The sequence below is a fragment of the Salvelinus alpinus genome, chromosome 12, assembly GCF_045679555.1.
Source record: "Salvelinus alpinus chromosome 12, SLU_Salpinus.1, whole genome shotgun sequence".
Taxonomy (NCBI): Eukaryota; Metazoa; Chordata; class Actinopteri; order Salmoniformes; family Salmonidae; genus Salvelinus; species Salvelinus alpinus.
In genome coordinates, this window is record NC_092097.1 from 42,705,061 (window position 1) to 42,728,376 (window position 23,316).

Here is a 23,316-nt window from a genome sequence, read left to right on the forward strand (position 1 = left end):
ACTCAAACCCAGAATCTCTAGTGGTACAGCTAGCACAGCAGTACTTTTTTTTGTATAATTTTATAAAAACCTGTTTTCGCTGTGTCATTATGGCGTACTGTGTATAGATTGATGAGCAAAAATGTTTTATTTAATCAATTTTAGAATAAGGCCATAACGTAACAAAATGTGGAGAAAGTCAAGTGGTCTGAATTCCTTCCGAATGCACTAAGTGTGTAATGCAAAGACGCAAAATGGCTATGCTGCGTAGTTGCATCACAAAAACAAGTGCTTGACCCAAAATTGGGTCTTGATGCAACTACGCAAGGAAACACTATTTTGCCTAGCAAATTCAGTTTTACACACATTAGCTAGCTAATTGACTAAGTTTGCTATTTAAGTATTTGTTTTACTTACTAGTCTCATTTTGTTGTACTCTTTCACCACGTCTTCATGTACCTCCTGCAAAAGTTGAAAAACGTTGCTTTCATTTACATGAGCATGTGTTCCATTGAGACCAGACTTTAAATCTGACCTGGTACTCTTTGGTGTAGACCTAGTTGTTATATGACCTGAGGGGTATACTACAAAGCAGGATCAATGAGGTAGCCAGCTAAATTTGTCTAAATATTCTTAATTATATATATTTTTTGAAAGACAAGCTTGAAAATGGACATGGTATAATTGACTCAACAACCAAAAATGCATACAGTGCCTTCAGAAAGTAATCATACTAGGTCTTCAAGGGTCCAAAAAGTTGGACCCATTTTGAAATGGACCTGGGGCTTTCCCACCCAGACCCGATATGCATTATTATTATTATTATTTTTTTTATAGAGACCTGGTCGGATCCAGACCCGGTCCGATCAGAGTGCGGGAAGCAGAATATGTATTTTAAGCTACTTTATTAAAATCGGAGCTGATAAAGCCCGAGAGGAAGGAGATAGGTGTAGCTCTAGCAGGCGGGGGAAGGGCTATACTGTGAGCGAGTGACACGGGGAGCAGGGTGGAAGAGACAGCAACCAACCAGGCCGACTCACGCTACAGTAGACTAATAGCTATCATAGCTAGGTTATTTATCATCAAATATGATTATGTAGTATGTCTTGATTGCATCAAACTGGGAAAAGCTAGTTAAGCTAGCTAGGCTAATTGAGTCTGCAGTGCATGCGCATTCTCAGCCTATAGTTTCAAATAAAAAGTCAGAAAATTAATTCTTAAAAGTCCATTGGGAGACAGAGGGTTCTAAGCTGACATATGGAATTGTTTTAAGATAGCTATATGATCCATAGTCATACTATTCGATTTGGAATTTCAGGACTTTAGGTAAAGACATTTTTTTTATTTTTTTTATTTTTTTTAAATAGAAATTTCTTCAAATATTGAATTTGGCCTTTACTACTATAGCCCAGAAAAACATTGAATAACATTCATAAACAGAAAAAGGTTAAAAAAAATAACAAGGTTTTGAAGTGTTTGTCCTATATTTAGGATATAAAAAAGCTGAGGAAATATATTTTTTATAAAAAAAATTAACACAAAAACAATGTCCTTTTTTCAGGACCCTGTCTCTCAAAGAATTTGTACAAATCCAAATAACTTCACAGATCTTCATTGTAAAGGGTTTAAACACTGTTTCCCATGCTTGTTCAATGAACCATAAACAATTAATGAACATGCACCTGTGGAATGTCGTTAAGACACTAACAGCTTACAGACAATAGGCAATTAAGGTCACAGTTATGAAAACTTAGAACACAAAAGAGGCCTTTCTACTGACTCTGAAAAACACCAAAAGAAAGATGCCCAGGGTCCCTGCTCATCTGCGTGAACGTTCCTTAGGCATGCTGCAAGAAGGCATGAGGACTGCAGACGTGGCCAGGGCAATAAATTGCAATGTCTTTCTGTGAGACGCCTAAGACAGCTCTACAGGGAGACAGGACGGACAGGATCGGTACATCTGAACATCACACCTGCGGGACAGGTACAGGATGGCAACAACAACTGCCTGCGTTACACCAAGAACGCACAATCCCTCCATCAGTGCTCAGACTGTCCGCAATAGGGTGGACTGAGGGCTTGTAGGCCTGTTGTAAGGCAGGTCCTCACCAGACATCACCGGCAACAACGTCGCCTAATGGCACAAACCCACCATCGCTGGACCAGACAGGACTGGCAAAAAGTGCTCTTCACTGACGAGTCGAGGTTTTGTCTCACCAGGGGTGATGGTCGGATTCGTGTTTATCGTCAAAGGAATGAGTGTTACACCGAGGCCTGTACTCTGGAGCGGGATCGATTTGGAGGTGGAGGGTCCGTCATGCTGTGTCACAGCATCATCGGACTGAGCTTGTCATTGCAGGCAATCAACGTTGTGCGTTACAGGGAAAACATCCTCCTCCCTCATGTGGTACCCTTCCTGCAGGCTCATCCTGACATGACCCTCCAGCATGACAATGTCACCAGCTATACTGCTCGTTCTGTGCTTGATTTCCTGCAAGACAGGAATGTCAGTGTTCCGCCATGGCCAGCGAAGAGCCCGGATCTCAATCCCATTGAGCACGTCTGGGACCTGTTGGATCGGAGGGTGAGGGCCATTCGCCCCAGAAATGTCCAGGAACTTGCAGGTGCCTTGGTGGAAGAGTTGGTTAACATCTCACAGCAAGAACTGGCAAATCTGGTGCAGTCCATCAGGAGGAGATGCACTGCAGTACTTAATGCTCTGGTGGCCACACCAGATACTGACTGTTACTTTTGACCCCCCCCCTCCCCTTTTGTTCAGGGACACATTATTCCACATCTGTGGAACTTGTTCAGTCTCTCCCTCTCCATTTTTTATTTTACATGTATTTAACCCCTTCTTTTTGGGACTAAAAACGGTCTCATATACTTCCATTAATGTTTTCAACTGGTACTGGGGGACCTTCAGACGAGTCTTGTGAGGCCTGTGGGTGTCCTAGAGCAAGCCTCTGGCTTGGCGCACTCACTTAGCACAAATGCATCTTTTGTAAGTGTTGGAGTGTGCCCTTGGTTATCCTTAAATTTTAAAAACAAGAAAATGGTGCTGTCTGCTTTGCTTAATATAAGGCATTTTAAGTGATTTATACTTTTACTTTTGATACTTAAGTATATTTAAAACCAAATAATTTTACCCATGTAGTATTTTACTGGCTGACTTACTTGAGAAACTTTCTATTAAAAAGGCATCTATACTGTTTTCTCAAGTATGACAATTGGGTACTTTTTCCATCACTGCATGTTTGTGAGAGTCTCATCAAGTTAGTAGGCGCTAAGGATGATTTTGATAACTTATGATTGGCCAACAACAAGCTACACACCATACTCATGAAAAAGCAAGAGCATCAACATAAAATATCTAATTTCTCTCTCCCCCTCTACTGCAGCAGTCTCGTTCGGATCTGTACGGGCCCTTCCGGACAAGTCAGTTCAAATTACACATACCTGAGACAATCATATTAGATCCAATCCAGACCCGTGACATTTATAATTCTGGATCCGGACCAGTTCGGGTATTTAGGTAAATGTGGATCCGTGAAGACCTCTAATTTACACCCCTTGACTTCATACCCCTTACATTTCACAGCTTGAATTCAAAATGGATTATTTCTCTCAGAGATCGACACACACATAATACCCCATAACGACAGAGTGAAAACATGCAAAAAATGTTTAGCCAATTAACTGAAAATGAAATACATAAATCTATATTTACATAAGTATTCACACCCCTTTGCTATGATGCTCCAAATTGAGATCCAGTGCATCCAATTTCCTTTGATTATCCTTGAGATGTCACTACAACTTGGAGTACATCTGTGGGCAATTCAATTGTTTAGACATGATTTAGAAAGAAACACACGTCTAAAATAAAAAAAGGTTAGAGCAGAAACTATACCATTGAGATCTACGGACAGTTCCTTGGATTTCAAGATAGAATTGTGATGAGGCATCAATCTGGGAAAATGTTTAAAACAATTTCTAAAATGTTGAAGTACAGTGGTCTACATCATTGGGAAATTGAAAAAAAAAGATGGAACTACACAGACTCCGCATAGAGCTGGCCATCTGAGCAACCAGGCAAGAAAGACCTTGGTCAGGGAGATAACCAAGAACACAATGACCACCCTGACAGAACTACAGAGTTCCTTGGCTGAGATGGGAGAACCTGCCAGAAGGACAATCTACAGCACTTCACCAATCTGGGCTTTATGAAAGAGTGGCCAGACAGAAGCCAGTCCTGAGAAAAAGGCACGACTGGAGTATGCAAAAAGGCCAGTGAAAGACACCGATCATAAAGGCAAAAGATTATGGTAAAAAGTTTATCTTTGGTCGAACACAAAGCATTACGTCTGGAGAAAACCTGGCACAGCTCATCACCTGTCAAACACCGTCCCTACCGTCAAGCATGATGGTGGCAGCATCATTCTATAGGGATGCTTTTCAGCGGCAGGGACTGGATGGATGGCGGGAACAATGAATGGAGCCAAACTCTTAAATATCCAGATTGCCTCGTCACTTTTACACCTACATAATGTTTATACACTGTATTACCCCGTACCACTGCACATTGACTCGGTACTGATACCTTGTATAGCCTCGTTATTGTTATTTTATTGCGTTAAATATTTACAACAACGGTAGTCTTCACCTGTTGTATTCGGCACATGTGACCAGATCTTGACGAGATCCTGCTTCAGAATGCAAGTGACTGGGGCGAAGATTTACGTTCCAACAGGAAAATGACCAAAGCATAATGAAATGGGTTTCCATGGCCGTGCAGCCACACAAGCCTAACATCACCATGCCCAATACAAAGTGCTGGCTGGAGTGGTGTAAATCTCACCGCCATTGGACTCTGGAGCAGTGGAAACGTATTCTCTGGAGTGATGGATCACGCTTCACCATCTGGCCGTCCGACAGATGAATCTGGTTTGGCGGATGCCAGGAGAATGCTACCTGCCCGAATGCATAGTGCCAACTGTAAAGTTTGGTGGAGGAGGAATAATGGTCTGCGGCTGTTTTTCGTGGTTTGGGCTAGGCCCCTTAGTTCCAGTGAAGGGAAATCTTAACGTAAAAGCATAAAATTACATTCTAGACGATTCTGTGCTTCCAACGTTGTGGCAACAATTTGGGGAAGGCCCTTTCCTGTATCAGAATGACAATGCCCCAGCGCACAAAGCGAGGTCCATACAGAAATGGTCTGTCGAGATCGGTATGGAAGAACTTGACTGGCCTGAACAGAGCCCTGACCTCAACCCCATTGAATACCTTTGGAATGAATTGGAACACAGACTGTGAGCCAGGGCTAACCGACCAACATCAGTGCCTGACCTCACTAATGCTCGTGGCTGAATGGAAGCAAGTCCCCGCATCCATGTTCCAACATCTAGTGGAAAGCCTTCCCAGAAGAGTAGAGGCTGTTTTAGCAGAAAGGGGGGGGGGGGGGGGGGGTTAACAACTCCATTTAAGGCCCATGATTTTGGAATGAGATGTTCGACAAGCAGGTGTCCACAGACTACATGACAAAGTATTTAATTTACAACATTTCTAAAAGCATGTTTTCACTTTGTCATTATGGGGAATTGTGTGTAGATGGGTTAGAAAAAACAAACGTAATCCATTTTGAATTCAGGCTCCAACAACAAAATGTGGAATAAATCAAGGGGTGTGAATACTTTCTGAAGAAACTGTATCAGCTTGGAGAAAGACATGCTCAGATATCCAGGCACTGTATTAATCAAGATCTCAGCGAACACTGCCTCATTGCCTGCATCCGTAATGGGTCTGCGACCAAACGACCACCCCTCATCACTGTCAAACGCTCCCTAAAACACTTCTGCGAGCAGGCTTTCTAAATCGACCTGGCCGGGGTATCCTGGAATGACATTGACCTCATCCCATCAGTAGATGATGCCTGGCTATTCTTTAAAAGTGCCTTCCTCACTTAAATAAGCATGCCCCATTCAAAAAATGTAGAATTAGGAATAGATAGAGTCTATGGTTCACTCCAGATCTGTCTGCCTTTGACCAGCACAAAAACATCCTGTGGCGTTCTGCATTAGCATCGAATAGCCCCCGTGATATGCAACTTTTCAGGGAAGTTAGGAACAAATATACAGGCAGTTAGGAAAGCTAAGGCTAGCTTTTTCAAACAGAAATTTGCATCCTGTAGTACTAACTCAAAAGAGTTCTGGGACACTGTAAAGTCCATGGAGAATAAGAACACCTCCTCCCAGCTGCCCACTGCTCTGAGGCTAGAAAACACTGTCACCACCGATAAATCCACTATAATTGAGAATTTCAATAAGCATCTCTCTACGGCTGGCCATGCTTTCCACCTGGCTATCCCTACCCCGGTCAACTGCCCGGCATCCTCCACAGCAACCTGCCAAAGCCCCCACCATATCTCCTTCACCCAAATCCAGAGAGCTGATGTTCTGAAAGGGCTGCAAAATCTGGACCCCTACAAATCAGCCAGGCTAGACAATCTGGACCCTCTCTTTCTAAAATGATCTGCCGAAATTGTTGCAACCCCTATTACTAGCCTGTTCAACCTCTTTCGTATCGTCCGAGATTCCCAAAGATTGGAAAGCTTCCGCGGTCATCCCCCTCTTCAAAGGGGGTGACACTCTAGACCCAAACTGCTACAGACCTATATCTATCCTACCCTGTCTTTCTAAGGTCTTCGAAAGCCAAGTTAACAAACAGATTACCGACCATTTCGAATCCAACAGTACCTTCTCCGCTATGCAATCTGGTTTCAGAGCTGGTCATGGGTGCACCTCAGCCACGCTCAAGGTCCTAAACGACATCATAACCGCCATCGATAAGAGACATTACTGTGCAGCCGTATTCATCGACCTGGCCAAGGCTTTCGACTCAATCAATCACCACATTCTTATTGGCAGACTCGACAGCCTTGGATTCTCAAATGACTGCCTCGCCTGGTTCACCAACTACTTCTCTGATAGAGTTCAGTGTGTCAAATCGGAGGGCCTGTTGTCCTGACCTCTGGCAGTCTCTATGGGGGTGCCACAGGGTTCAATCCTCGGGCCGACTCTCTTCTCTGTATACATCAATGATGTTGCTCTTGCTGATGGCAATTCTCCGATACACCTCTACGCAGACGACACCATTCTGTATACCTCTGGCCCTTCTTTGGACACTTAACTAACCTCCAGACGAGCTGCAATGCCATACAACTCTCCTTCCGTGGCCTCCAACTGCTCTTAAAACGCAAGTAAAACTAAATGCATGCTATTCAACCGATCACTGCCCGCACCTGCTCGCCCATCCAGCATTACTACTCTGGACGGCTCTGACTTAGAATACGCGGACAACTACAAATACCTAGGTGTCTGGTTAGACTGTAAACTCTCCTTCCAGACTCACATTAAGCATCTCCAATCATAAAATTAAATCTAGAATTGGCTTCCTATATCACAACAAAGCATCCTTCACTCATGCTGCCAAACATACCCTTTTAAAACTGACCATACTAACGATCCTCAACTTCGGTGATGTCATCTATAAAATAGCCTCCAACACTCTACTCAACAAACTGGATGCAGTCTATCACAGTGCCACCTGTTTTATCACCAAAGCCCCATACACTACCCACCATTGTGACCTGTACGCTCTCGTTGGTTGGCCCATCTACCTACCTCATCCCCATACTGTATTTATTTATCTTCCTCCTTTGCACCCCAGTATCTCTACTTGCACATTCATCTTCTGCATATCTACTATTCCAGTGTTTAATTGCTATATTGTAATCACTTCGCCACCATCGCCTATTTATTGCCTTAACTCCCTTATCTTACCTCATTTGCACTCACTGTATATATACTTTTTGTTTTCTTTTCTTCTACTGTATTATTGACTATGTTTTGTTTATTCCATGTGTAACTCTGTTGTTGTATGTGTCGAATTGCTATGCTTTATCTTGGCCGGGTCACAGTTGCAAATGAGAACTTGTTCTCAACTAGCCTACCTGGTTAAATAAAAGTGAAATAAAAAAAGTATCAAAGTTTAGCTTTCTTAAATGAACCAGAAAATCAATAGTAATTTCTGGTTGTTTAATGAAATTAGCTGGCTAACTCATTGAACCTGCATTGTAGTATACCCCTCAAGTTATGTGGCATAGCTTGTTGTGTTTTGACCTGGTTGTACCTGTGGTGTAGTCTTGTATTTTGACCTGGTTGTACCTGTGGTGTAGTCTTGTATTTTGACCTGGTGTTCTGTGGTGTAGTTTGTTATAATCTGACCTGGTACTCTCTGGTGCCAGGCGGCAGCCTCCTGCACTGAGCGTCTAGCTGGGTGAAGTGGCGAGTGATCTTCTCCACACGGGCATGCAGGATGCGGTACTCCTCATACTCGGCGTTGAAGTTGTCCTTGTAAATCTGCCTCTGGTCCATGGACACCACTGCCATGTACTTACTGTAGGGGGACAGCAGCACAGGACAGTGATCAGGAAACATTCACACACACGTGCCATTCAATTGTATTTGAGAGGGCTAAAAGGGGGTACCATCCCAAACAAGGTTGATTGGCAGCAGTGGCATTCTTATGGAAGCTTCATGTTCAACATAGAACAAAGAGGATTAAGTCAGTAAATAAAAGTAATCACCATATGTAATCTGGCATCACAGTGGTGGAGAAGTCTGTGGAGTGGACTGGCCTCTTTTTATTGTCTGGGGAATAACAAAGACACACATCGGACAATAATTCTTCATCAACTGACATCAGAACAGCTCTCTTTACTAGCCTTAAAATAATGACTCGCACCCCCCCCACACAATTTCTTTTTTGTAAACTAACACTCACACTTGACTCTGTTCCCTCTTACTAGCTCTAAATTTGCTGAAAGCTACTATGAGGAAAAATGTATTTACTATGACTAATGTGGTTGTCCCACCCATCTTAAAATGAACTATACGTCACTCTGGATAAGAGCTCCTGCTAAATGACTAAACTAACATAAATGTAAAACAAACTATTCAAAAGTACTGGTCTTGAAACAGTTGTCAGAGTGAACCCAGTTTCACAAATCCTGACATTTCATCCTAGTAAAAAGTCCCTGTCGTAGGTCAGTTAGGATCACCACTTTATTTTAAGAATGTGAAATTATTTATTTTAGCTTTTATTTATTTCATCACATTCCCAGTGGGTCAGAAGTTTGCATTCACTCAATTAGTATTTGGTAGCATTGGCTTTAAATTGTTTAACTTGGGTCAAACATTTCAGGTAGCCTTCCACAAGCTTGAATTTTGGCCCATTCCTCCTGACAGAGCTGGTGTAACTGACTCAGGTTTGCAGGCCTCCTTGCTCATACACGCTTTTTCAATTCTGCCCACACATTTTCTATAAGATTGAGGTCAGGGCTTTGTGATGGCCACTCCAATACCTTGAATTTGTTGTCCTTAAGCCATTTTGCCACAACGTTGGAAGTATGCTTGGGGTCATTGTCCATTTGTAAGACCCATTTGCAACCAAGCTTTAACTTCCTGACTGATGTCTTGAGATGTTGCTTCAATATATCCACCAAATTTTCCTCCTCGTGATGCCATCTATTTTGTGAAGTGCACCAGTCCCTCCTGCAGCAAAGCACACCCACAACATAATGCTGCCACCTCCGTGCTTCAAAGTTGGGATGGTGTTCTTCGGCTTGCAAGCGTCCCCCTTTTCCCTCCAAACATAATGATGGTCATTATGGCCAAACAGTTCTATTTCTATGTCCCCATGTGCAGTTGCAAACCGTAGTCTGGCTTTTCCACGGCGGGTTTTGAGCAGTGGCTTCTTCCTTGCTGAGCGGCGTTTCAGGTTATGTCGATATAGGACTCGTTTTACTGTGGATATAGATACTTTTGTACCCGTTTCCTCCAGCATCTTCACAAGGTCCTTTGCTGTTGTTCTGGGATTGATTTGCACTTTTCACACCAAAGTACGTTCATCTCTAAGAGACAGAATACGTCTCCTTTCTGAGCGGTATGACGGCTGCATGGTACCATGGTGTTTATACTTGCGTACTATTGTTTGTACAGATGAACGTGGTACCTTCAGGCGTTTGGAAATTTCTCCCAAGGATGAACCAGACATGTGGAGGTCTACAATTTTTCTTCTGAGGTCTTGGCTGATTTCTTTTCATTTTCCCATGATGTCAAGCAAAGAGGCACTGAGTTTGAAGGTAGGGCTTGAAATACATCCACAAGTACACCTCCAATTGACTCAAATGATGTCAATTAGCCTACCAGAAGCTTCTAAAGCCATGACATCATTTTCTGGAATTTTCCAAGCTGTTTAAAAAAGGCACAGTAAACTTCTGACCCACTGGAATTGTGATACAGTGAATTATAAGTGAAATAATCGGTCTGTAAGCAATTGTTGTAAAAATTACTTGTGTCGTGCACAAAGTAGATGTCCTAACCGACTTGCCAAAACGATAGTTTGTTAAGAAATTTGTTGAGTGGTTGAAAAACGAGTTTTAATGACTCCAACCTAAGTGTATGCATGTAAACTTCGACTTCAACTGTACATACATACATACAACTCAAGTGAGAAACGTACTCCAATACGCAAGCAGCCCATCGTGTTCAAAGCATGCATACACTTTGCCCTTTCCAAGCATTCACACCATCAGTGCACTTTCAATGCCTGGTTGTCTAATACAGTAGTGCATTGCTGTCATTACAAAACCATGGATTGGAATCAGGCCTTGCATGATGAGCAAGCACTCATCCCTTTCCCTTCTTAACAAGGCATTCAAGCATGGAGCCGAACCAAGGCATTAAGGTAGACTACCTTCCTCTGAGCAGACTGGGCTTTTGGCGGGGATGACTGGCCTTCGTCTTTCCTCCCCCTTGGCGCGGTGTCTCTTCCTGGGCCTTTGGCCGTCCTCAACCTGTACCTCTCGGGGGCTGACGCCATCGTATGTGATGCTGCGCCCCTCCCTACACCGCTCCTTCTCTCTGTCCTTCTCTTTGTGCTTATTTGACTTCTTGCTACTGCTGGGCAAGGGAGGGGGGATAATGGTAGAGGAACAGGATGATGAAGAGGAGATGGTGAGGGCTGGGCGGCTGGAGCTGGCCGGGGGCGGCATGCCGGAGCCATAGCGGTTGGCGGTCCTGCCTGGGGGCCTGGCTATCGGTGAGAAGGAGTGGTCCAGGCAGGTTGAGCTCTGGTCAAGGGGCAGGTCCTGGGTGCCACGGCCCTCAGGCGTGCTGGGCGAGTTGGAGTTGGAGTCCAGGCCAGGGTGATGAGACAGACGACGGCGGTGAGAAACGGGCAGCTGGGAGGGAGGGGGGAGGTGGTTGAGGGGCGGGCCAGCCGTGGTGGGCCTGGCTGGGAGAGACGAGCATTTGGTGGTGGCAGCGGAGCTGTGGTGGCTGTTGTCCCCCTTAGTGGCGCTGCGGCGCTCTCTAGAGGACGAGGGGGGGGCGGTGGGTGGCCCTTGGCTGGTGACATGGGAAATGCGGGGCTTCTTGGGCATCAAGGGGTCAGTGAAGTGACTCGGCAACTCGGCCTGGCACTTCTGAAAGACACAAACAATTCAAAACACAAAATATCTCTTTTGTGAATTAGTGATAAAAGGCTATTTTTGATCTTAGTAAACATTAGCATTTGGTTTGAGATAAAATGTCTCTTTACAGGAGACCTGGTCATCAGGTTTGGCTTGTCTGTTAGCTTACACGCTGGTTTGTGCAAGTAATACTGAAGGTGTGTGTCTAACAGAGTGTAGAGTTGAAGCGTTACCTGTGGGGAGCCCGGGAAGCCATCTTTAGGAGGACTGCTGGAGGAAAGCGGCTCAGTGGGAAGGCCCAGTTTCCTGAGAGAGAGGGAGAACCAACTGTGAGTCGCTGCTACATAGTCACCACGAGGTTCTGCTTGCAAGAAATGCAGGGGCCTGTTCAGGAGGGTGAAATGTATTGTGACCTACCGGGCCAGAATTCCATTAACCTGAACGCGGTCGTCCTCAGAGTAGCCTGGCCAGTCCCTCTGCACCTCACGGTACACAAAGTCCTTCATAGTGTACGAGTTATCTTTGGGGTTCAGGTTGGCCACCTGTGAACAAATATACCCACAAAAAAGATTTCCATTTGAAAAAAAGTGCTCTCCAATCATTTGGGAGCATTAAAAGCAATTCAAATACAACCGCTGGTATTATTTTTTTCCCTAAGAGTTAGACTTTTCTTCCATTAATGCCTGCCCTACTTGCATCTCAACCTGGGTATGAAATCACTGCATTTCAAATCCAGCATCTCTGTATTCAATCACAACACTAGGCAAATCCCCAAACAAAGTATGAGTATTGTGTTTTCTGTATACCAAGCATGGATAGTCAGCTTACCACAGTTGCTGTTGCAAAGTAAACCAGTCTGAGTAGTTCAGTACATCATCTCCAATAGCTAGTATAAGTGTGTCTGTGTGCTTGATTCTTGCTGTGTGATCTGTGCGTGCTTGGTTCTTGCTATATGTGTGTGTGTGTGTGTGTGTGTCTAATAAGACTACTGACTTTAATGTATGGCTGCTTGGTTCTTGCTGCTTGGTTCTTCATTCACAATTCAGTAATTGTGAATGAAGGTCTTTGTATTACAGGGAATTGGTCTCCTAGACTGATTTGCATTTGGTGTTTAATGCCTAAGAAGGGTAATGGGTCCTAAGGGTAAACAGGAACATTTGTCTTCTCATACACTTTCTTTCAAGCTTAACATCCTTATCATTTATCGCCCTCCAGGTTCCCTTGGAGAGTTCATCAATGAGCTTGACGCCCTGATAAGTTCCTTTCCTGAGGATGGCTCACCTCTCACAGTTCTGGGTGACTTTAACCTCCCCACGTCTACCTTTGACTCATTCCTCTCTGCCTCCTTCTTTCCACTCCTCTCCTCTTTTGACCTCACCCTCTCACCTTCCCCCCCTACTCACAAGGCAGGCAATACGCTTGACCTCATCTTTACTAGATGCTGTTCTTCCACTAATCTCATTGCAACTCCCCTCCAAGTCTCCGACCACTACCTTGTATCCTTTTCCCTCTCGCTCTCATCCAACACTTCCCACACTGCCCCTACTCGGATGGTATCGCGCCGTCCCAACCTTCGCTCTCTCTCCCCCGCTACTCTCTCCTCTTCCATCCTATCATCTCTTCCCTCTGCTCAAACCTTCTCCAACCTATCTCCTGATTCTGCCTCCTCAACCCTCCTCTCCTCCCTTTCTGCATCCTTTGACTCTCTATGTCCCCTATCCTCCAGGCCGGCTCGGTCCTCCCCTCCTGCTCCGTGGCTCGACGACTCATTGCGAGCTCACAGAACAGGGCTCCGGGCAGCCGAGCGGAAATGGAGGAAAACTCGCCTCCCTGCGGACCTGGCATCCTTTCACTCCCTCCTCTCTACATTCTCCTCTTCTGTCTCTGCTGCTAAAGCCAATTTCTACCACTCTAAATTCCAAGCATCTGCCTCTAACCCTAGGAAGCTCTTTGCCACCTTCTCCTCCCTCCTGAATCCTCCTCCCCCTCCTCCCCCCTCCTCCCTCTCTGCTGATGACTTCGTCAACCATTTTGAAAAGAAGGTCGACGACATCCGATCCTCGTTTGCTAAGTCAAATGACACCGCTGGTTCTGCTCACACTGCCCTACCCTGTGCTTTGACCTCTTTCTCCCCTCTCTCTCCAGATGAAATCTCGCGTCTTGTGACGGCCGGCCGCCCAACAACCTGCCCGCTTGACCCTATCCCCTCCTCTCTTCTCCAGACCATTTCCGGAGACCTTCTCCCTTACCTCACCTCGCTCATCAACTCATCCTTGACCGCTGGCTACGTCCCTTCCGTCTTCAAGAGAGCGAGAGTTGCACCCCTTCTGAAAAAACCTACACTCGATCCCTCCGATGTCAACAACTACAGACCAGTATCCCTTCTTTCTTTTCTCTCCAAAACTCTTGAACGTGCCGTCCTTGGCCAGCTCTCCTGCTATCTCTCTCAGAATGACCTTCTTGATCCAAATCAGTCAGGTTTCAAGACTAGTCATTCAACTGAGACTGCTCTTCTCTGTGTCACGGAGGCGCTCCGCACTGCTAAAGCTAACTCTCTCTCCTCTGCTCTCATCCTTCTAGACCTATCGGCTGCCTTTGATACTGTGAACCATCAGATCCTCCTCTCCACCCTCTCCGAGCTGGGCATCTCCGGCGCGGCCCACGCTTGGATTGCGTCCTACCTGACAGGTCGCTCCTACCAGGTGGCGTGGCGAGTGGTGTCCCCCAGGGCTCTGTTCCTGGGGGTGTCCCCCAGGGCTCTGTTCTAGGCCCTCTCCTATTCTCGCTATACACCAAGTCACTTGGCTCTGTCATATCCTCACATGGTCTCTCCTATCATTGCTATGCAGACGACACACAATTAATCTTCTCCTTTCCCCCCTCTGATATGCGATTCACCACCTGGTTCTCTGCATGTCTGGCAGACATATCAGTGTGGATGACGGATCACCACCTCAAGCTGAACCTCGGCAAGACGGAGCTGCTCTTCCTCCCGGGGAAGGACTGCCCGTTCCATGATCTCGCCATCACGGTTGACAACTCCATTGTGTCCTCCTCCCAGAGTGCTAAGAACCTTGGCGTGATCCTGGACAACACCCTGTCGTTCTCAACTAACATCAAGGCGGTGACCCGTTCCTGTAGGTTCATGCTCTACAACATTCGCAGAGTACGACCCTGCCTCACGCAGGAAGCGGCGCAGGTCCTAATCCAGGCACTTGTCATCTCCCGTCTGGATTACTGCAACTCGCTGTTGGCTGGGCTCCCTGCCTGTGCCATTAAACCCCTACAACTCATCCAGAACGCCGCAGCCCGTCTGGTGTTCAACTTTCCCAAGTTCTCTCACGTCACCCCGCTCCTCCGCTCTCTCCACTGGCTTCCAGTTGAAGCTCGCATCCGCTACAAGACCATGGTGCTTGCCTACGGAGCTGTGAGGGGAACGGCACCTCCGTACCTTCAGGCTCTGATCAGGCCCTACACCCAAACAAGGGCACTGCGTTCATCCACCTCTGGCCTGCTCGCCTCCCTACCTCTGAGGAAGTACAGTTCCCGCTCAGCCCAGTCAAAACTGTTCGCTGCTCTGGCACCCCAATGGTGGAACAAACTCCCTCACGACGCCAGGTCAGCGGAGTCAATCACCACCTTTTTTATTTATTTTATTTTTATTTATTTAACCTTTATTTAACCAGGTAGGCAAATTGAGAACACGTTCTCATTTACAATTGCGACCTGGCCAAGATAAAGCAAAGCAGTTCGACACATACAACAACACATAGTTACACATGGAGTAAAACAAACATATAGTCAATGATACAGTGAAAAAAAAATAAGTCTATATACAATGTGAGCAAGTGAGGTGAGATAAGGGAGGTGAAGGCAAACAAATATATGTATAAATAAATAAAAATATAAAAAGGCCATGGTGGCGAAGTAAATACAACACAGCAAGTAAAATAAAACTAAAAACACTGGAATGGTTGGTTTGCAGTGGAAGAAAGCGCAAAGTAGAGACAGAAATAATGGGGTGCAAAGGAGCAAAATAAATAAATAAATACAGTAGGTAAAGAGGTAGTTGTTTGGGCTAAATTATAGATGGGCTATGTACAGGTGCAGTAATCTATGAGCTGCTCTGACAGCTGGTGCTTAAAGCTAGTGAGGGAGATAAGTGTTTCCAGTTTCAGAGATTTTTGTAGTTCGTTCCAGTCATTGGCAGCAGAGAACTGGAAGGAGAGGCGGCCAAAGGAAGAATTGGTTTTGGGGGTGACCAGAGAGATAAACCTGCTGGAGCGCGTGCTACAGGTAGGTGTTGCTATGGTGACCAGCGAGCTGAGATAAGGGGGGACTTTACCTAGCAGGGTCTTGTAGATGACCTGGAACCAGTGGGTTTGGCGACGAGTATGAAGCGAGGGCCAGCCAACGAGAGTGTACAGGTCGCAGTGGTGGGTAGTATATGGGGCTTTGGTGACAAAACGGATGGCACTGTGATAGACTGCATCCAATTTATTGAGTAGGGTTTTGGAGGCTATTTTGTAAATGACATCACCGAAGTCGAGGATTGGTAGGATGGTCAGTTTTACAAGGGTATGTTTGGCAGCATGAGTGAAGGATGCTTTGTTGCGGAATAGGAAGCCAATTCTAGATTTAACTTTGGATTGGAGATGTTTGATGTGAGTCTGGAAGGAGAGTTTACAGTCTAACCAGACACCTAGGTATTTGTAGTTGTCCACATATTCTAGGTCAGAGCCGTCCAGAGTAGTGATGTTGGACAGGCGGGCAGGTGCAGGCAGCGATCGGTTGAAGAGCATGCATTTAGTTTTACTTGTATTTAAGAGCAATTGGAGGCCACGGAAGGAGAGTTGTATGGCATTGAAGCTCGCCTGGAGGGTTGTTAACACAGTGTCAAAAGAAGGGCCAGAAGTATACAGAATAGTGTCGTCTGCGTAGAGGTGGATCAGAGAATCACCAGCAGCAAGAGCGACATCATTGATGTATACAGAGAAGAGAGTCGGTCCAAGAATTGAACCCTGTGGCACCCCCATGGAGACTGCCAGAGGCCCGGACAACAGACCCTCCGATTTGACACACTGAACTCGATCAGAGAAGTAGTTGGTGAACCAGGCGAGGCAATCATTAGAGAAACCAAGGCTGTCGAGTCTGCCGATGAGGATGTGGTGATTGACAGAGTCAAAAGCCTTGGCCAGGTCAATGAATACGGCTGCACAGTATTGTTTCCTATCGATGGCGGTTAAGATATCGTTTATGACCTTGAGCGTGGCTGAGGTGCACCCATGACCAGCTCTGAAACCAGATTGCATAGCGGAGAAGGTATGGTGGGATTCGAAATGGTCGGTAATCTGTTTGTTGACTTGGCTTTCGAAGACCTTAGAAAGGCAGGGTAGGATAGATATAGGTCTGTAGCTGTTAGGGTCAAGAGTGTCCCCCCCTTTGAAGAGGGGGATAACCGCAGCTGCTTTCCAATCTTTGGGAATCTCAGACGACACGAAAGAGAGGTTGAAAAGGCTAGTAATAGGGGTGGCAACAATTTCAGCAGATAGTTTTAGAAAGAAAGGGTCCAGATTATCTAGCCCGGCTGATTTGTAAGGGTCCAGATTTTGCAGCTCTTTTAGAACATCAGCTGACTGTATTTGGGAGAAAGAGAAATGGGGAAGGCTTGGGCGAGTAGCAGAGGGGAGGGCAGTGCTGTTGTCCGGGGTAGGGGTAGCCAGGTGGAAAGCATGGCCAGCCGTAGAAAAATGCTTATTGAAATTCTCAATTATAGTGGATTTGTCGGTGGTGACAGTGTTTCCTATCTTCAGAGCAGTTGGAAGCTGGGAGGAGGTGTTCTTATTCTCCATGGACTTTACAGTGTCCCAGAACTTTTTTGAATTTGTGTTGCAGGAAGCAAATTTCTGCTTGAAAAAGCTAGCCTTGGCTTTTCTAACTGCCTGTGTATACTGGTTTCTAGCTTCCCTGAAAAGTTGCATATCACGGGGGCTGTTCGATGCTAATGCAGAACGCCATAGGATGTTTTTCTGTTGGTTAAGGGCAGTCAGGTCAGGAGAGAACCAAGGGCTATATCTGTTCCTGGTTCTAAATTTCTTGAATGGGGCATGCTTATTCAAGATGGTGAGGAAGGCATTTTAAAAAAATGTCCAGGCATCCTCTACTGACGGGATGAGATCAATATCCTTCCAGGATACCTCGGCCAGGTCGATTAGAAAGGCCTGCTCGCTGAAGTGTTTCAGGGAGCGTTTGACAGTGATGAGTGGAGGTCGTTTGACCGCTGACCCATTACGGATGCAGGCAATGAGGCAGTGATCGCTGAGATCTTGGTTGAAAACAGCAGAGGTGTATTTGGAGGGCAAGTTTGTTAGGATGATATCTATGAGGGTACCCGTGTTTACGGAATTGGGGTGGTACCTGGTAGGTTCATTGATAATTTGTGTGAGATTGAGGGCATCAAAATTTAGGTCGCCTAGCAGCACGAGCTCTGAAGATAGATGGGGGGCAATCAGTTCACATATAGTGTCCAGAGCACAGCTGGGGGCAGAGGGTGGTCTATAGCAGGCGGCAACGGTGAGAGACTTGTTTTTAGAGAGGTGGATTTTTAAAAGTAGAAGTTCAAATTGTTTGGGAACAGACCTGGATAGTAAAACAGAACTCTGCAGGCAATCTTTGCAATAGATTGCAACACCGCCCCCTTTGGCCGTTCTATCTTGTCTGAAAATCTTGTAGTTGGGGATGAAAATGTCAGAATTTTTGGTGGTCTTTCTAAGCCAGGATTCAGACACGGCTAAAACATCCGGGTTGGCAGAGTGTGCTAAAGCAGTGAACAAAACAAACTTAGGGAGGAGGCTTCTAATGTTAACATGCATGAAGCCAAGGCTATTACGGTTACAGAAGTCATCAAAAGAGAGCGCCTGGGGAATAGGAGTGGAGCTAGGTACTGCAGGGCCTGGATTCACCTCTACATCACCAGAGGAACAGAGGAGGAGTAGGATAAGGGTACGGCTAAAAGCTATGAGAATTGGTCGTCTAGAACTTCTAGAGCAGAGAGTAAAAGGAAGTTTCTGGGGGCGATAAAATAGCTTAAAGGAATAATGTACAGACAAAGGTATGGTAGGATGTGAATACAGTGGAGGTAAACCTAGGTATTGAGTGATGATGAGAGAGATATTGTCTCTAGAAACATCATTGAAACCAGGTGATGTCATCGCATATGTGGGTGGTGGAACTGTGAGGTTGGATATGGTATAGTGGTCAGGGCTAGAGGCTCTACAGTGAAATAAGCCAATAAACACTAACCAGAACAGCAATGGACAAGGCATATTTACATTAAGGAGAGGCATGCTTAATCGAGTGATCAATAAGGGTCCAGTGAGTAGAGGTTGGTTGGGGTCACGGCGATCCAGACAGCTGGCCGGGTAGATGGCTATCGGTAGCAAGATAGCATAGTATGGAAGTCTATTTGTAGATACCTCGTGCGTTTCCGTTGGTAGGTTAGTGGGGTTCCGTGTGGTAGAGGGGATCAATCCAAATTGGCAAAATAGATATAGTGACCCAAGAAAAAAAAAAGAAAAAAAAAAGAATAATAATAATTGTCCGATATACTTATTCAGATAGCAGCCGATAAGACAGCTAACGGTTAGCGGGCCCCAGATGAGCGTTCAGGTAACGTCGGGACGGAGGTGCCAGTTGGATAACTCCCTCGGGCAGATAACGTCGGCAGTCAGTCGTGAAGGCCCGGTGGGGCTCCGTATCTGCAGCAACAACAAAACAACAAAAAAAACGGGTCCGGATAGGTGGCTGTAGCCCAGGAATGGCTGATGGAACTCCTCAGCTGGCTAGCTCCGGAATGATTTGAGTTTGCTCCGGGATCGACGTAAGCCAGTAGTCACACGGTTTGCAGCTAGCTAGCTGCAAATGTCCAGAGCCTGCGGCTGAAATCCGGGGAAACTGAGAGAAAAAAAGTCCCGGAATGCTCCGGTCCGAGTCGCGTTGCACAAAAGTGCCGGTAGATTATCGAGCTAAAGGAATAGCTGATGACCACAAAACGTGGGCAGCTGAAACACCAACGCTAGCCAGCAGACCGGCTAATTTCTGGGCAGCTACAGATTAGCTTTTGGCTAGCTATCGGATAGCTTCTGGTTAGCTTTCTGGCTAGCTTCTGAATTAGCCCCTGGCTAGCTTCCACGGTGGTTTTTCAGATTTGAGGTAAATAATACTTTTTTGTAATTGGTGAAGCGGGTTGCAGGAAAGCTTTTGCAGGGAAGCTTTTGTAGTTGAGTTCTTGGATAATAAAATATATAAAAGATATGCGAAGAAAGGTGTAAATATATATATATACAGGACACGACAATACGAAACAGAAATGACGTCTGAACTGCTAAGCCATCTTGGAACGACCGGAGACACCTGAAACCCCAACTCTTTAAGGAATACCTAGGATAGGATAAAGTAATCCTTCTAACCCCCCCCCCCCTTAAAAGAGTTAGATGCACTATTGTAAAGTGGTTGTTCCACTGGATATCATAAGGTGAATGCACCAATTTGTAAGTCGCTCTGGATAAGAGCGTCTGCTAAATGACTTAAATGTAAATGTAAAATACACAGTGCTGCCAGTTACTCATACTTGCCATAAATAGCTAGGAACCCCCCCAGTTTCATATGAAACCAATAAAGTACTATTCTCCTCCCTCTTACTTGTTTTAGGGTTCTACCCCCCTTTTGTTGTTGCAGGATGCTAGCCATAATGGTTGCAGAGTTGTAACCAAACTTGTTGCAGGCTGCTAGTCTTACTTGTTGCAGGGGTACTAGCCGCCTCCTTACTTGTTGCAGGGGTACTACTAGCCTCAAAGGATTTGCATGGTCAATCTGGTGTCTGCAGTGGCGTACAGCATTTACTGCGATACTGCCTCTGCAGAAGGCAGGGCATTCATACTTCTTGCGCTTCGCAGAGCAGTTGTGAAGGAAGTGAGTTTGTGTTTATACAGGACCTCCCGCCCCCACCTACCGTTAACCAATCATGTCAATGCGGAGCTAGCCCTTCCACATTGTTACAAAATTTGGAAGGCGCACAGTAGTGCGGAGCTTAATTTTGGCCTCTGCATGCCTCTGTAGGTGCCGCAATTACATCACACCCTCTATACGGAGCATCAAACCACATTTTCAGACCAGCCTTGTTGCAGGGCGCCAGCCTCAGCCTCACTTGTTGCAAGGCGCTAGCCTCAGCCTCACTTGTTGCAAGGCGCTAGCCTCAGCCTCACTTGTTGCAAGGCGCTAGCCTTAGCCTTACTTGTTGCAGGGTGCTCCCAAGAGAGCTGCGGTCCTTCTGACTGACCCCGTCCCGCTGCAGCCTGGCCAGTAGCTCCAGCTTCTTGTAGGAGCGCAATGCCAGCAGGTGGACGAGGCGGTCGCGGTACGGGCGCTGGGAAACCAGGTTGTTGGCAAGGCACTTGCGGATGGTCTTGGCTGGGTTGATAGGGGTGGAGCGCTTGCGCTCCGCGACTGGTTCAGAGCCTGACGGCGCTGGCTTGCGGATCTGGACTTTCTTACCTGAAGTTAGAGGGGCGAAGGAGGTGACGCTGAGAAAAATGGCACACAATCTGCCCAAAACCAATATCCGTTGAGACCATGGCATTATGGAACCTAAGAAGTCCACAATCCATTTATTTGATCATTTGTTTCACTGACATTTAAATGAATCAGTTAAATGTTGTATTGCTTACCTCAATTGAGTTTACAGCAGAAACGGCACTCCTCGCTAACTAGCAGCTTAGTCACTAACTAAAACGTTTTTATTATTAATATGACAACATAATAATGTTATTGAACACTGACTGAAAGATGAGTACGAAAGCCAGCAGGCACTTGGAACACTAGAGCAGGGATAAATCAATTACATTCAGCAGCAGGCAGATTTCTTCTTGAGTGGATGGTTGGTCAAATTGAAAGTCGAAACAGATATACACTGAACAAAAATATAAACACAATTTTAGAGTGGCCATTATTGTTCCCACACAAAGTACACCTGTGTAATGATCATGCTGTTTAAATCAGCTTCTTGATAATCCACTTGACAGGTGTGGCATATCTTGGTGAAGGAGAAATGCTCACTAACAGGGATAAACAAATTTGTGAACAACATTTTATGGAAATAACCTTTGTATGTATGGAACATTTCTGGGATCTTTAATTTTAGCTCATGAAACATGGGACCAACACTTTACATGTTGTGTTTATATTTTCGTTAAGTATAATATGACTAAAACAATTTCAAATATTGCTTACATTTGCATAAGATCATGTATCTCACTATTATGCGTGGGAATACTTGAATAGATTTCCAAAATTAAAATCACTTGGAGATGATTCCCTGGTGTTTTTACAGTCTTATGACAAACAATAAAAATATATATTTTTAAATGCTCAGAGTTATTTGTTGTTGGGCCAAATAAAACCACCTGTGGGCCAAATTCAGCCCGGGTGCTGCCAGTTGGGGAACCCTGCCCTAAAGAGTCAAAGTTGCTACTTAACTATTGTGTGTTCGGAACTGTATGTGGACTGAATTTGAACTGACTGTACGTTACTAGTACAAGATACATCATAGAAGCCTGATTTGGAGAGACTGAGTTCCCAATGTAAAAGTCAATGTCATTAAGAGGATCCAGAGAATCTGGCCCCCAGCTCATAAGTTGTCTGATTAGTCAGGATGCCTTGACATTTCTCCATAATGCTCTCCAGTGATTATGAAATTCTAAAGCGCTCTACAAGATTAAAGGTTAGAGAAAAACGTGTACCCTTGTCTGCCGCCTCCTCCGGGCAAATGCTGATAGAGATCTCGCAGTCTATGTGCACAAACCACACATACATTTTTGCTGTCTCAAGGCCTGGTGAGTGACTGGAGTAGGTGAGTTGCTTGCGTCAGCTGCTAATCAGCTTTGCTTTCAGCGCTGGCCAGCCTAGTGACTTTACATGGGAGACAATAAAAACACAGCTACCCATCACAGCAGCTCTGTTGGCTTGCTATCAGAATTACAGTTTCTGCCATGACATGCATCAAATTCAATTTCATGGGTCATATACACACATTTAGCAGATGTTATTGCGGGTTTAGCGAAAGCTTGTGTTCCTAGCTCCAACAGTGCAGTAGTATCTAACAATTCACAACATGACCAATAAAATTTGATGCATGTCATTCAAACCAACAGACCTGCCGTGTCGTGTAGCAGTGCTGTGTGTTTATGATTTCACTTTGGCGTACTAAACTCTGAATGGCATCAAGTAAATGGGTCTCCCATTTAAAACAAACATTGCATAAGGTCCCAGGCCAACATACATAACGGACAAAGCCTAAACAAACTAAATAAATGAAGGTTAGGGCTAATTTTTCACATGTTAATAGGAGTGCTTCTACTGAGCCAGCTGTTACATGCCCAAACTCTACCCCTTTCCTCTGCTCCCCTCTCAGTTTCCATCTGGGACACAATATGCAAATTAATCCCCACAGGCAGAAACTAGACCGAAAGGTTGGTTTAACTGACTTTTCTAGTTTGAGAGTACGGAGAGCAAAGATTTCATGGATTCCTGCAGTTAAAGATGCACTATCCAGCCATTTCCTGGTTGCTAAAATTCTAATAGTTTGCCTAATTTCGGTTTGTGAATAAACAAGCTAGTGTAGAGAATCATTGTACCATCTAAACTGCTGTGAAATACATTTTCCATAAGCAAAAATATTGTACTTTCAGGTGTTTGAAGCTGGTGTACAACACCAAAAGTGAAAGATGCAAAAACAAAACTTGAGA

General features: G+C 45.3%; 1 protein-coding gene across 4 annotated transcripts in view; it reads right to left on the reverse strand.

Annotated features, from left to right (window-relative positions):
• The window catches only part of ell2 (elongation factor for RNA polymerase II 2), a 50,659-nt gene that overhangs the window by 16,840 nt on the left and 10,503 nt on the right, over positions 1–23,316 (reverse strand). For 3 of the 4 annotated variants that reach the window (XR_011667267.1, XM_071336444.1, XM_071336442.1), the window contains exons 5-11: positions 20,808–21,067; positions 11,933–12,057; positions 11,749–11,821; positions 10,798–11,527; positions 8,627–8,690; positions 8,265–8,436; positions 397–441 (exon numbers count right to left, since the gene is read on the reverse strand). Coding sequence is in view for 3 of the 4 variants with exons in the window: in XM_071336444.1 (XP_071192545.1) it covers positions 397–441; positions 8,265–8,436; positions 8,627–8,690; positions 10,798–11,527; positions 11,749–11,821; positions 11,933–12,057; positions 20,808–21,067 (1,469 nt within the window). In the remaining variant the exon portion in view is untranslated. The remainder of the gene's footprint in view (positions 1–396; positions 442–8,264; positions 8,437–8,626; positions 8,691–10,797; positions 11,528–11,748; positions 11,822–11,932; positions 12,058–20,807; positions 21,068–23,316) is intronic. The other variant, XM_071336443.1, reaches the window with a different exon arrangement.